The sequence below is a fragment of the Felis catus genome, chromosome E3 (assembly GCF_018350175.1).
Source record: "Felis catus isolate Fca126 chromosome E3, F.catus_Fca126_mat1.0, whole genome shotgun sequence".
In the NCBI taxonomy this organism is placed as follows: Eukaryota; Metazoa; Chordata; class Mammalia; order Carnivora; family Felidae; genus Felis; species Felis catus.
In genome coordinates, this window is record NC_058383.1 from 40,916,589 (window position 1) to 40,931,802 (window position 15,214).

Below are 15,214 nucleotides of genomic sequence, written 5' to 3' on the forward strand. Positions count from 1 at the left end.
CATCAGTGGGCTCAGCCAACCTCATCACAGGCCTCAGGACAGCTCCGCCACCTGGACCAGATCTCACTCCAGCCACTCTTACCTGGCTCCCCTCCGGCCCTCCTCACAGAGGGCTCCTACCTAGAGCCAGGCTGTATGGTTCTATGGCACGGCCCCCTGCCACCATACGGACCATTCCCTCTCTCGATATGTGCTCTGGACCCAAAGGACGACAGGGCCCCCAGACTATGGTAGTATTTACACAGGTCCCGAGACACAGAGCACATCTCAGAACCACCTGGGCTCAGCATCACAGGAAACCCAGTTCCTATAGGACACCGTTGGGCAATACAGTAGACAGACAGAGGACAGACAAGATAGGTGACTCTGCCAACAACTGCTGATAAGACTTGGAGTCCAAGGGCCTCCCCTGACCCAGCCACTGCACGTCCTGCCCCTGTTCTCCCTCTTCCTTCTCTGACAAGTGCAGGAAGAAGGGAAGGACTTGCTTGCAACCAGTGCCTTTTGGCCACACACCTGGCTGAAGCTGGGGCATGAAAAAAAGAGGGCTCTCCAGAGCTCCAGAATTCGACGTGAAGGGACAGCATACGGGCAACTTGAGTACACATGAGATACTAAGCTCACACCCAGAAGGCCAGCCATCCCACTCCTGTGTACAGGCCCCAAAGGCATGAAAACATGTGCCCACACAAAGAATTATACACAAATGTCACTAGGACCTTTACTCATAACAGCCCCAAACTGGAAACATACTAGCCCCAAAACAAGTGTCCACCCCTAGGCAGAGAGAAACGACACATGGTACAAGAATACAATGGAACTGCTCTGCCATCGAAACACAGACCCCAACCGTGCAACATACGTGCGTCTCAAAAACGTCACACGCAGGGAGACACCAGACGTAGAGCACATACTGATCATTTCCTTTGTGTCAACAAAGCCCCTACGAGGCAAAACTGACCTAGGGTGATGAAAATCAGCCAAGACGGTGCTGAGAGGGCAGAGAGGCCACGTGGAGGCCATGAGGAAGAGGTCTGCAGGGATGGTAACACTTGGTAGAGACTTGCATTATTAGACATAAGAATTTGTCAAAATTCAGACTGGCTTAAGATTTACTTAAGATTTGTGCATTTCACTGTAAATTTTTACTCAAGGTAAGACTGCAAACAAATATTGAACTGTAGGTAATGACTGCACTTCACACATGCCGAAGTGTTTAGGGTGAAATGTACAGGAGTATGCAACTTGTTAGGGTGAGTGTACGTACGGGAGTATGTGATTTGAAACGCATCCCATTAAAAACAGGATGGCTTGTCGGCCAGACAGAGGATGGACTGATACACAACAATGTAAATAGAGCAACATGCGGCCTGTAGGGCACCAACGGCAAGGATGCACGTGGGTGCTCACATGTAAGCCTTTCGATATTCTGGTATGTCTGGGGAAAGGGGCAGTAGCTTTCTAATATTATGGATAAGAGACCGAGTTAGACAGTTCTCTAAGATAGGGTGTGTGAGGAGCAAAGAACAGTGAGAGAGCACCCTGAAACCGGAGTATTTTAGGGGCTTTGAGGAGAAGGGAAGATGTTAAGCCCAGCCAAAGGAGCCTGAGGAGTGAGGGGTATTCCTAAGGTTGGCTGAGGGCGCAGCAGGGCAAGGGCTGGAAGAGAGAATGCGAGAAGGAAGCACAAGGTGGGGCAGACTGACCTCCATTCCTGATTGCGGTGATCCCTCGGTAGAAGTCCTCAAAACTGATCACGCCAAGCCCGCCGGGGTCCAAGTATTTCGTTAAGTCCTTCACCTGCAATTGTCAAGTGAGAGTATGTTACCCAAGCCGTACAAAATCAGAGGGAGAGTACACCAGGTGTCGGACCCCTTCACCACATTCAGAGGAGCAGCCTTCTTGCAAGGTGCGGTACTGAAAATAAGAGCCATTTATTCCTCTGATCCGAAGGCCACCCACAGCTCCAGCCAAAGACAAGTGGCCTCCCAGCAGAAAGCTGCCAAAGGCACCTGGGACCATGAATCATGGAAGTGAAGGCTATGCTCTCAAAGGTCAATAGTCATGCTTCTTGGGCACCTGGGGGGCTCAATCGGTTAAGCGTCTGACTCTCGACTCAGGTCATGATCTCACAGTTCGGGGATCGAGTCCTGCATTGGGCTCTGCGCTGACAGCCTGCTTGGGATTCATTCATTCATATCCACCCCCCCTTCCCCCTGCCCCTCCCCCACTTGCGCTCACCTGCTCTCCCCCCACCCCAAATAAAAATAAACTTTGAAAAAGAAATTAGTCATGCTTCCTAATTGTGAAGATCGGAAGTGTCGAAGTTTTAGATATTCTAGCCAGTATCTAGATTATTACTACAGCACAGTCCCACCTATCCATTCTGACATGCCTTTCCAACTGTGCAGAGTCCTTAGTAAAAATAACTTAGGCAAGAAGATGCTGGATATCAAAAATCTTAAGTAAGATGATTCACACATGGATGTTAGAGAATGAAACTCTTCAGAAAAAAGATATATTTATACTTTCAAGTATAAACTGTGTTTCATCAAAATTTAAAACTTCTGCGCTTCAAAAGACACCATTAGTAAAACTAAAAGACCAGACCTAGACTAGAAGATATTTGCAAATCATATATCTGGATAAAGGACTTGTATCCAGAATGTATAAAGAAAACTTACAATTCAACAATACCACAATTTTTTTTTCTTTTAATGGGCAAAACATTTAAATAAACATTCTACCAAACAAGACAGACAAATGGCTGGGGCGCCTGGGTGGCTCAGTCAGTTAAGCATCCAACTTGCAGCTCGGGTCGTGATCTCACAAGCAGGTGGGGTGGGTTTGAACCCGCATTGGGCTCTGTGCTGACAGCTCAGAGCCTGCAGCCTGCTTCGGATTCTGTGTCTCCATCTCTCTCTGCCCCTCCCCTGTTTATGCTCTGTTTTTCTCTCAAAAATAAACATTAAAAAATAAAATAAAAATAAATAAATAAGACAGACAAATGGCTGATAAGCACATGAAAAGATGCTCAAGATTGTGAGTCCTCAGGGAAATGCAAATTAAAACCGAGACATCACTCACCAGAATGACTGTATCCAAAAAAACCAACGACAACAGGTGCTGGGGAGGGTGTGGGGACCTGGAACCTCACACAATGCCAGGAGGAAGGGAAGATGGTCTGACCAGTGGGGAACACCACTTAGCAGTTGAAAAGTCAAACATAACTACACCACACAACACAGCAACTCCGCTCTCAGGGATGTCCCACCACACATACAAAGGTGTGCATGCACATGTTCGCAGCAAGCAGCATCACTCCCGCCAGGTAAGAGGAGAAGGAACCCACTGGCCATCACATTACGGGAGGAATGGGTAAACAAGGTGTGGTCTAGCCATATAATGGGCCACTATCTGGCCCTAAAAAGAAATGAAATAGTGACACACACAACATGGATGGAATCTCAAAACCATTCCGCCAAATTAAAAACCAGACACAAAAGACCACAAATTATATTCTTTCATTTATAGAATGCTTTCGGAAAAGACCACTCTACTGACATAAAAAGCACATCAGCGGTTGCCTGGAACAGTGTGGGGTGGCGGAGACGGGCTGCAGGCAGCATGAGGGACCTTTTGGGGTGTGGAAACACTGAACTAGGTTGTGGGAGCTGCACGATCCTATACGCTTACTAAAATTCACTCAATCATATACTTACAATGGGTGAATTTTATGGCATGTAAACTATACATCAACAGGGGCACCTATGTGGCTCAGTCGGTTGAGCGTCCGACTTCGGCTCAGGTCATGATCTCACAGTTCGTGGGTTCGAGCCCCGCAACAGGCTTTGTGCTGACCTCTTGCTCAGAGCCTGGAGGCTGCTTCGGATTCTGTGTCTCCTTCGCTCTCTGCCCCTCCCCCGCTCATGCTTTGTCTCACTGTTTCAAAAATAAATGAATGTAAAAAAATTTCAGGGGCACCTGGGTGGCTCAGTCGGTTAAGTGTCCGACTTCGGCTCAGGTCATGATCTCACGGTCCGTGAGTTCGAGCCCCGCGTCAGGCTCTGTGCCGACAGCTCCGAGCCTGGAGCCTGTTTCAGATTCTGTGTCTCCCTCTCTCTCTGACCCTCCCCCATTCATGCTCTGTCTCTCTCTGTCTCAAAAATAAATAAAACATTAAAAAAAAATTTCAAAAATATTACACATTGACAAAGCTTTTAAAAATAAATGAATAAAAAGATAAAAAGGATTCAAGAGAAAGTGACAAATATTGAAGACAAAGACAATTTACTATATTGTGAGAAGTGAGATGATTCATTTTCAGAAATACCAAATAAAAGCTGTGCTGTTTAGTTAACAATAGGTTTACAACCTATTGGAAATATGTATGAACCCCCCCAAGCCCCCAACAGTGGAGTCCCAAACCCTTACACACCTCACTTCCTGGTTCTTCGTCCCCTCTCCATTTCGCAGGCTTTGCAATGAGCATGTGCCACCAAACTGATGTCTCTGCGTCACCTCAAGGAATGTACACTTGTTCCATTCAGACTACTTTTTGGCCTTCTGTGGGCACAGGCGACATCCGGGTAAGGCCATAACCTCTGTAGCACTCAGCCAATAAGGAACCAGAGGAGGGACTTACGTGCTAGGAGATAAGTTGTCTGCTATAACCACTGAGTGTCCCTGTCTGTCAGACACCTGCTCTTGCAAGAACGTCAACTAAAGCCTCACTTCACTGTGCTCCGAGTCTCCTTGTACCCCTTTAATTGGGGTGGAGGGCTTATTTCTCACAATATGAATAAAAGAAGCCCCAGAGAAGAAAAATCAAAGGGACAGAATATTAAAACTATATTTAAGAAAACTTCTTTAAAATAAAAAAGTAATTTTAACTATATATTGAAAGAGTACATTGGGTATTGAGTATCCAATCTCACTCACTCTGGTGAGTTTCTTGGACTTTAAAGGACAGAAAATCCTCTAAAAAGCTATGTAAAATTCAAGTGACTATAAAAGAAAATTTGATTATCATTAAACTTTTCAGCAGCAATACCCAGTAATAAGGAATATGACAATTCCCTCATTTCAAGCATGGTTCAGAACAGGCACCCTCACGTGACTGACAAAGAAGCAAAAGATGTCAGAGTGAAAGTATTAAGCAAACACCTCATAACCCTGAATTTGAATCTGAACTACCACTGTGAAGTATCACTCACAATGTACGAAAACAAAGTGAAGACTTTCCAATTCTGTCCAATTAAAAGTAAGCTGCCCTAGCATCCAGACTGTGATATTCAAACCCCACTTCCCATTCAAAGGAACCAGGACCCGCAGAGCGTGTCAGGAAGTGTGCAAGCGGAGCCTAGAACCCAGTCATACCTGAGAGCAAAGAAGCTATCAGAGACTCACTGGGTCACATCCAGTAACTCAGGGGCCAGCCTGAAGACGCTTTCACAGCCCAAAACGAGACAACACGGGCACGGGTGAGAGTGCTGGCTCAGTGGAATGAAACACAAACATACCTCAAACTGTGCAGGCATAATTATGGTAAAACAAAACAAACAAACAAAACCAACCGGTCATCAATGAAGGACACGAGTGAACCAGGTTATTACTGTGAAAACAAATAAATAAAGGGAAAGAATCAAGTAGTTACGGAGCATCCAGCTAGTAAATGGGGGAAGGACGGAGACCAAACGTCACGCCTGCAATCCTCAGTGAAGTAATGCACAGTCAATGACCCTCAGTGCTTCCTGAGGCCACAGAAAGACAGATGGCCAGACACCACACGCCTCCTGACCGAACCCTGCAGCACCACCTAAATGAAGCCTGAACCCAACTACCAATTTGCAGGAAAACACAATGATCAAAGCAACACGTTTCAACAACATTGCACAGATGCAACTGACAAATCCAGTCCGTGAGGCCCCAACAGACACAGATGAGTGACCTTCTGCTTCCAAAGCATAAAGGACAGACAGGAAGCCCTCACTAAGGGACTCAGAACACACAGCACTCTGTGACCTGGAGGGGCTTTTTGGATCTTGATTCAAATAAATTGCTTTTTAAAATCATGTTTAGAGGTGCCTGGGTGGCTAGTCAGTTAAGTGTCTGAGTCCTGACTTCGACTCGGGTCATGATCTCACAGTTTGTGGGTTCCAGCTCCACATCGGGCTTTGGGCCGACAGTGTGGAGCCTGCTCAGATTCTTTATCCCCCTCCCCCACCCTAACCCCGCTCACATGCACCACTCTCTCTCTCAAAAATAAACAAACAATTTACACAAAGGTGGAAAACCAGGGCTAAGACTTAGGCAGGCACGAACCGCGGCTGAGAGCAAGCCCACTAATCCACGACATCCACAAACGTCCCCAGGGTCTCCTCGGCACGGGGCAGGCTGGAGGCCACCATGTTCAGCCCCCTCACCACTATTCAGGTAACATAAAGTCAGAGTGGAATAGGCCTGGCTCAAGCTGACTGATCCTGAGGGTGTGGGGCCCTCAAGCCACACACTGAGTCCTGCCTTCTCCCTCTGCTACCCGGAGAAGGCGAGGGCCACCGACCCTCCAGGGCAGGGCCTTTGGGCCACTGAGATACAGGTCTTGGAAGTCCATGCATCCACTGACTTCTTCAAACAGCTGAATGGGAATTATTTATAAAAGGCCTCCTTCCTTATCACACAAAAAACTTCATTCCTAAAGCACATGATGTCTAGTGAGAATCTTGCTGGATACATGAACGGGGATCTAACCTGGAATCCATACTGACAAATCTGTCCTTAAGATTCCTAAAAATTTGGGGGCACCTGGCTGGCTCAGTCAGTAGAGCATGTGACTCCTGATCTCAGAGTCGTGAGTTCAAGAGTTCAAGCCTCACATTGGACATGGAGCTTACTTTAAAAAAAAAAAAAAAAAAAAAGATTCCAAGAATTTCAACAACAAAGCAACTAACGAATTGAACACAAAGTACCAAGCTGCTCATTCTGAAACATTAACCCAATGCCTTTTAAACAAATCATTAACTAGGAGTAGAATTTTTGACATGTTACCATGTCAGTACGAGCAAAGAGGAATCAAAGTATACATTTTTTTTTTACTGTTTATTTATTTTTGAGACAGAGGTTTAATGTTTATTTATTTTTGAGACAGAGGGAGACAAAGCGCCAGTGACGGGGGGGGGGGGGGGGGGGGGGGGGGGGGGGGGGCAGAGAGAGAGAGGGAAACACAGAATCCGAAACAGGCTCCAGGCTCTGAACTGTCAGAACAGAGCCTGATGCAGGGCTTGAACCCACGAACTGTGAGATCATGACCTGAGCCAAAGACAGACACTTAACCGACTGAGCCACCCAGGTGCCGCAAGTATACATTTTTAAAGCCCACTTTAACTATGCTTTCTTTATAGTTTGGAGAAATCAATTTCCATGTGGCTGATGATTTGGGGATGATTCTAATTCTCTAAGCCCAAAGTACTCCATTCAGAAGCTTTCAGAAAAAATAAGGTGACTGTGAAAAATAAGAACATGCCCTTTCTTGCACAATCCAGCAGGGCCAGAAAACAAGCCAAGGGACATGCACTTGAGTAGTCAAAGCGAGCCCGTACCCTCTGCAGGATATGGATTCAGTAAGTTACAGAAACACCAGGGGAGAGAAAACCACCCTGCAAGCAGCTTCAGACAGATACCGCTGGTCCCTCCCTACAGGGTTCCTCTGAGAAACTAACAAATCATACTATTTCTACTACAGATGCGGACACACAACGTGGGAGGAGAAGCCAGAGCAACTTTGCTGACCACAGTCAGCACCAGCTGAAGAGGCAGCTCTCCCAGCAATCACGCTGAAAGCACTGCACGAGGACAGGACAGACGACCCTCATTTCTGCACCTTGTTGTTACTACCATACCTAGCTGGTAATATTCTCAATCAACAAAGCTCTTCTTATGGAAAGTCACCTCCAACTCACACTTCTAGAACACTCCAGACGAAAGGAGTGCAGAGTAACATTCCTCTAGAGACCACAGTCTGAAAACAGAAAACGAGTTCCAATACATTTAAGATGATTCAAACCAACATCGTTAGTCATTAGGGAAAGGCAAATTAAAACTTCAATGACGTGCATATCTATTTGATGGGCTAAAGTTAAAAAGACTGGCCAAACCATACACCCCAAGGGTTTGGGAGGATGCAGAGGAATTGGAACTCTCAGGCACTGTTGTGAATGTAAAATTACACAACCACTTTGGAGAACCATTTGGGAATTCCTTTCATACATGAATGATCAGAGAAGCTTTAGTTGCAATGGTCAAAAGAATGGTAACAACCTAAATGTCCATCAACATACGAATGCATGAACAAACTGTGGTTTTGGGGGGGGGGGGGAAGCCATGAAAATAAGTACAAGGTTCCTGGGGCTCCCTCTAGCTATTCATAAACTTCAGGTCAGCTGTGTGAGTGGGCAGGAGGGGCTAGGGAGGGAAGCAACTCCCAAAAGCCTGATTACACATCACTTCTGAACCTCACCCACCTTCTGGCATCTGCACTTCTTCCAATAAAGCACATATACTCTGGGTTTTCCCTGCTGCTTTGAAGAAGCCCTTCTTGCTGTCCTGAGATGCACCAGCCGGGGCACCCCCACCGGCGTCCACCTGCAGGGGACAGCCAGTGCCCCAGGCACCCAGAGCTCTCTGCACAGACAGCCCCACTGGCCTCTGCACCCGGAGGTGTGCGTCACAGCAAGCACCAACACTCAAGACGCCATTTCCAACTTTCCTTACCTAGGGATGAGCAAAAATTAAGTCATTTTGATAAAATGAGAAAATACCAAATGTCATATAATTTTCAAAGTTTATAAACAGGCGTCAGGAAAGATGTTTATGTTTTGCTTCTTTACTGACATCTGTGGAAATAAGCCTGGTGTATTTTAAGTAGACAGAGCTATGATTCTCAGTAGACATTTAAGGTTGTGGTTCTTCTGGGGGAAATGGAGACAAACAGGTGAGGAGGGAAAAGAGCTGCATGAGGCTGCAACCATGTGTGTAGGGTGTTCTCTTAAAAAAGAAACCCCAAAACAGCGAGATGGTAGCATCTATTTACCTTTGGGTGGTGCTGACAAAAGAACTGATAACACCAAGGAATTATTTTATTTTTTATTTTTATTTTTTAGGTAAACTCTACCCGCAACGTGGGGCTTCAATTCACACTGTAACATCAGGAGTCACATGCTCTACCAACTAAACCAGACAGACCCCCCAAAGAATTATTTTAATTATTTAGATGTGATACTGGTATGTGATTTTTTAAAAAAAGAATCCTTATTTTTTTGGAGGTACCTTTTGGAGGTACCCTAACCCTAACCTAAATAATCATATTTAGTATGATATTAGTATCATGATAAAGTATTTAGTATATTAGATATTAGTATTTAGTATTTAGTATGATATGAGGTCTAGGATTTCCTTGAAAACACTGATGGCGGGGGGACAAGACTTTCGGGAACTGACAGTTTTGCAGAGCAATGGGCACACACAAGTTTATTACACGATCGTCTTTATTTTTGTATATGTTGAAAATTTCCGTAACAGTAAGATTTTTTTTTAAGTGCAGAATTACATACCTTAATAAAGCAAAAAAGGAGGAGGGAGAGGCACAAAAAAGCAAAAACTGGGTGTGGAAGTTCAAATTTGCCAAGCATTTGCCATTTTCTATTAGATTATTAAAATGATGGAAATTTTCACGTCAGGTAAGTTCTTTCCTGCAGAACAAGTTTGAATTGAGAGGACATTTTAACTGACTTAAATTGTTCAAAAAAAAAGCCCCAGCTATATAAATCTAAACCTTTTGATTATCATAATCCCAGATCTATTGTTACTTTGCAGTCTCCACTCCCCTCCTGCAACTTATTAATAATCAGCTTTTTGGCAGAGTAAAAACTTCATCCAAGGAAGGAAACAACTTCTGATGTGGGATAAGAAGAATCCTTTATTAAATTCAGGCAGGCAGCAGGAAAGAGCCGTGGACGGGACATTCCCACTTGCCACTTTTCCAGGAATCCCTCCCATTCTAAAGAGCCCACCAGAGGCCATCACCCAACCCTCAGGTTCACTCCCAACCGTGGGCTCCTGAGGACCCCGGCATTCCTCGCCAGAAGTCTCTCTCCACACCTAAGGGAGCTGACAGGACAGGTACAGGTCATAGGAGTCACATCTCTTAAGCATTAAACGAAAGAAAAGAAAAGAATAGTAGTGAATTTTCCATGTCTGGGAGAGGCAGTAGGAGTATAACCCAAACTTTTCAGCACTACGTTGGTTTCCTTACTGAACAGTATTTCTTACAGGAATCTTACTGATTACACAGTAATTATGTCAGATACAATGACCCTTAGAAAATCTAAGTACCAGAGATGGGTCAAGAATTCATACGATCTCACGGTTTGGGAGTTCAAGTCCTACATTGGGCTTCATGCTGAGCATGGAGCCTACTTAAGATTCTCTCTCCCTCTCCCTCTGCCCCTCCCTCCGACTCTCAAAATAACTTGGAAAAAAAAAAAAGAATTCACGTGATGCAGTAAGACAGACCCCTCAGGGGGTACCTGGGTGGCTCAGTAAGTTGAGCACACGACTTCGGCTCAGGTCATGATCTCTCAGTTCGTGGGTTCGAGCCCCACATCGGGCTCTGTGCCAACAGCTCAGGGACTGGAGCCTGCTTTGGATTCTGTCTCCCTCTCTGTCTGCCCCTCCCCTGCTCACACTCTGTCTCTCTCTGTCTCTCTCTGAAAAATAAATAAAAATAAAAATTTAAAGACAGACCCATTCTCAAGGCTTATTGCTCTAAACAACTGGGGAAGAAACTACAAATTCTATTTAGTAGGAAACATGGTGCTTCTTGCTACATTTGGATAAGAGTGAATATGCATCTCCTGTCTATCCACAATTTCATGTGCCTCTGCTGACTGACTCATCAAGGCAGGCAGTCAGGGGTGAAATACCAAAAGCCCTCCAAGTCCCAGTTTGACAAGGAATGTAATATTAAAAATTTTATAAGGAATTCTTTCTAAATCCTGTGAAACCTAATTCCACCTTTCTAAATTTTATGTATTTATTTTTCTGACTTCAATAAATTGTTAACTATCTTCAGATTTTTAATAAATGTATATATCTTTTTAAAAAATAAAGACAGACCCATGAGAAGAGTTGTGGACAGATGCACAGAGCAGGCACAAGCAGACAGTGCCCATACACAGTAACACTGTTCCCTGTTCCCCTCCAGCACAGAAAACAACTTCTACTGATAGATTCAGGTATGCCACACACAGCCAAATCACTAGTAAAAATTCTTTCTGTAACATCCCCCTGAAAATAAGTTTCAAATCCCACAAGCACTAGGAATCAATGAGTCATTTATTCTAGCTTAAACTACGAAGAAGCTAAAACTCTTGATATCGGTAATCATGAAGAGTACAGATATGCACTTGAGTAGGGGGATTTTGCTGGTTGGTTCATTTTACTGGAGATAACTGAAGGAATCTTAGAAGTGTAAAGATGCTTGATAAATCATTACAGTGGCACACTTAATACAATAAAAGCTGAAAAAGCTGTGTGCTCAACCAGAGTGGGCACTGGTTTGAGTTCTTAGACCAGAAAAATAAATAAATAAGAAGAAATGTCACAACTTTGTTCACAGAGCCTTTGAAAGCGAGGCACAAATAACAGATGATTCCAGCTTCCTTCTCTTCCTCCTTGTTGAGAGAACCAACGAAATGAGAGAGAGCTTCCCATATGTTACACTCCCTAAGCCTACAGGACAGTGTCACATCAGGGCTCTGGGATCTTGGATGCAGAGCACCACAGAGGACTTTTTAACCCTAGTAGGTCTGCTTTGCACCAACTATTATATCAAGTAACTTTTTCAGGGATCATGCTTGGCAATTTATACTTGAAGACCCTGTTCACAGATTTTTCCAGGTGAGAAGGAACACTTACTTTTTAAAAAAATCGGCCAGGTGTGTGAACATAAGATAAAGACGTGCTGTCACCCTAATACCTAAATCACTTTGGAATTACTGTGTCCGGCTGGAGAAAAATGAAGTCATTTCAGTAAATCGAATGTCTAATTTGGGGCAACTTAAAAGGCAACGTAGGTTTACTTCTAAACTTAAATTTGAAATTAAGACAGTTTGAATATGATAAATTTTCCAACACTGAATGTGCTCATTTGGAGCTCAGTTTTTCTTTTTCTTTATTTTTTAAAAGATTTTATTTATTTATTTTTTTAAGATTTTACTCTTAAGTAATCTCCACACCCAGTGGGGGTGGGGCTCACACTTTCCGAGCTCCACTGACTAAACCAGCCAGGAGCCCTGGAGCCCAGTTTTTCTGCTTGAAGTAAAAGAACACCGTCCTAGATCTGTGATGATGGGCATATTAATCATCCCTAGTTTCATGGGGGAAGGCTTAGAAAATTCTACAATAAAGGCATCATGTTGGTCTTACATGTTAAAGGTCATTCTATATGTCCCCCAAGAGGCGTGTATCACATTCAGGAATCCCTGTCTTTCAGAAATAGGTGCCAAAAGGTCACCAGCCATGCCCCTCATCAACAGGAGCTTGCCCGCACCCAGCTGTAGCCATGACTGGCTCGCTCCTCCTGACATGCTTTGGGGTCAGGGGCGTGGGTTGTCTCCAGCACCCAGAAGCTGCCTTCTCCTTACATCTGTCATCACTGGGATTTTGGCAGATCGCAACTCTCCTAACAAGTTCACCATCCACTCTGAAGCTTTCCCTGGTGTGGGAGGGGAGGCGAGGCAGGGAGGCCGGCAGGAGGCCCAGGTCTGGGGCAGACTCCCAATGCTCAGGGGCGCGCCAGTTCTGACTCTGTGTTATTTCTGTTAATAGCTTTACGGAGACACAGTTCACATACCATACAATTCACACATTTACAGAGCACAGCTCAGTGTTTTCTAGTATATTCACAGAGCTATCTCCGTGTTATTTTAAAGACAATAAAATCTCAAAATGTACATGAGAATACTCCAAAAACAGTCAAGCGCATACATTCAAGTTTTATGCAAACATACTGAGGAAATAACACAGACTTCATAAAAATAACTGAAGAACACATACATTTGACTTGTACGTAACCACATTAATCAGAGGAAAGAGCAAGACATTTCTGCATTTCAGGTCTGTCATCAGGAGAGTCAGGGGGACCAGAGAAATGGAAGGGAAGTAGCTCTTGCTAGGACTCCCCTGGCCCTGAGGCCCCCTCCAAGGGGCTGGGAAAAGGTCCCCTCCATGGCTCTTCTCTGGAAAGCTACCCAAGTTCAGATCACAGAACACTGCTCCAGCCTCCAACCGACCCCCTCACCTCGCTGCACTCAACAGAGAACCCAGACATCCCTCAACTCATGGCCCAACAGAGACCCGAGAGAAAGTTCAGTTATCAAATACCGGCACAGGGTGCAAAATGTTACAGCACAGTAAGGCCTGGAACACGCTCGCCCACCCCCACCCTGCTCCCTGAAGCCCTTCTTTCTATCTGCTGTCTAACTTTAGGTAGTTTGGGAGGGATCGTTGCCTCCATATCTAATTAATATGCTTCTGGTGCTATTTCTTGGCTTTTCAAAATTTACATGCTGTGTTTTGGCCTCCTATGGAAAAATATGAGAATTCAGTGTCCCCGCTTCCGAGCTTGCCTAGGTCTTCTGCCGTGTTTACATCATTGACTACATAAATATTTTTTGCTGTTGATCATTTAAACTACACGGCCACCTTTCTTGTACACTTTTTCCATACTTAAGAATTCTCTTGCTTTTTGTTGCCTTTACTTTCTGCATCCCTATTGCTCTAACCCCCCACAGGACTGCACACCCCTTCAAACCCTCCCCACCATGACCTAACCCCTAGGTGTTTCCCACGATGCCCCCAGGAGCCTCCTGTGCATCCTCCTGTCTCGGTGCCCCCTCCTCTCAGAGAAACGGCTGTAGCTCCTGAGACGGGGTGTACAGCATGCACCTGGGACCCTTCTTGCCTGCAACACCTTGCACTCTTCCCTCCACGAGACAGGTGCCCATGCACAGAGCTGCAGGTGGGAAATCCAGCTCCCTGGTGCCGGAGGGGTCAGTGCCCCGCTTCCGCTCACTCCTGCAGGTGCCACAGTGCCTGCCACCATCCAGTCCTAATGCCCTGTGTGAGGTCTGTTTTAATCTCTGGAAGCTGTGGGGAACCTCTGTATCGGCGGGAATTGCCTGTTTGCTGGGGGTACTTCCTCACTGTTCTCACCACAGGAAGAGCCCTTTCGAACAGAGACACAGTCCTCGGGCTCTGTAAGCCTTCCTGAGGGAGCCTCCGATAGCATCTCCAGCCTCCTCCCTGGCACATCTGTCAGGTGCTATGCCTCGTTAATCATGTACTTTCCTTATCTTTTCTCTCATATTCTCTATCTTTTAAAGAACTTTCCAGGGTGGGGGCTTGGCTGGCTCAGTTCGAAGAACATCTGACTCTTGATTTCAGGATCATGTGTTCGAGCCCCACAATGGGTGCAAAGATTACTTAAACAAAAAGCTGAGGAAAAAAAGTAACTTTCTGGAATATATTCTTTTTTTTTTAATGTTTATTTTTGAGAAAGGGAGGGGGGAGTGAGGGGGGGAGAGAGAGAGAGAGAGAGGGAGGGAGGGAGAGAGAGAGGGAGGGAGGGAGAGAGCGAGCGCGCGAGCATGAGTGGGGGAGGGGCAGAGAGAGAAGGAGATACAGAATCCAAAGCAGGTTCCAGGCTCTAAGCTGTCAGCACAGAGCCAGATGCGGGGCTCGAATTCACTAACCGCAAGATCATGACCAGAGTCGAAGACAGATGGTTAACTGACTGAGGCACCCTGGCGCCCCTCTGGATTTATTCTTGACTTGACCTTCTAACCTTTCAACTGGATGCTTTTATTTTTTTTAATTTCTGAGGATATGTTTTAGTTCTCTTAATGCGATGTCTTCTTTAACCGGATATAAATCAAGTTTTATTTTCCAAGTTTTCTTCTGCTCTCTGCATTGACTCTCTTCCCTTCAAGTGCCTTCTACTTTTCCTTCTTTTTTGTTTTTGGTTATGATCTCTCCCTTTCTCGTTGGAGTCTTTCGTCACTTATCTGAGGTCCTTGATAGTGTAAAAGTAAGTAGCCACTTTATAGTTAAAAGTGACCACTTAAAAGTTGATTAAAGCTTAATGTGGTCTGCATGG

The 15,214-nt window shown here is 45.1% G+C and overlaps 1 protein-coding gene across 1 annotated transcript in view; it reads right to left on the reverse strand.

Annotated features, from left to right (window-relative positions):
- Positions 1 to 15,214, reverse strand: part of RAB11FIP3 (RAB11 family interacting protein 3) — an 81,990-nt gene that overhangs the window by 37,950 nt on the left and 28,826 nt on the right. Inside the window, exon 2 of the mRNA XM_045048018.1 lies at positions 1,707 to 1,800. Within this exon, the coding sequence (XP_044903953.1) occupies positions 1,707 to 1,800 (94 nt within the window). The remainder of the gene's footprint in view (positions 1 to 1,706; positions 1,801 to 15,214) is intronic.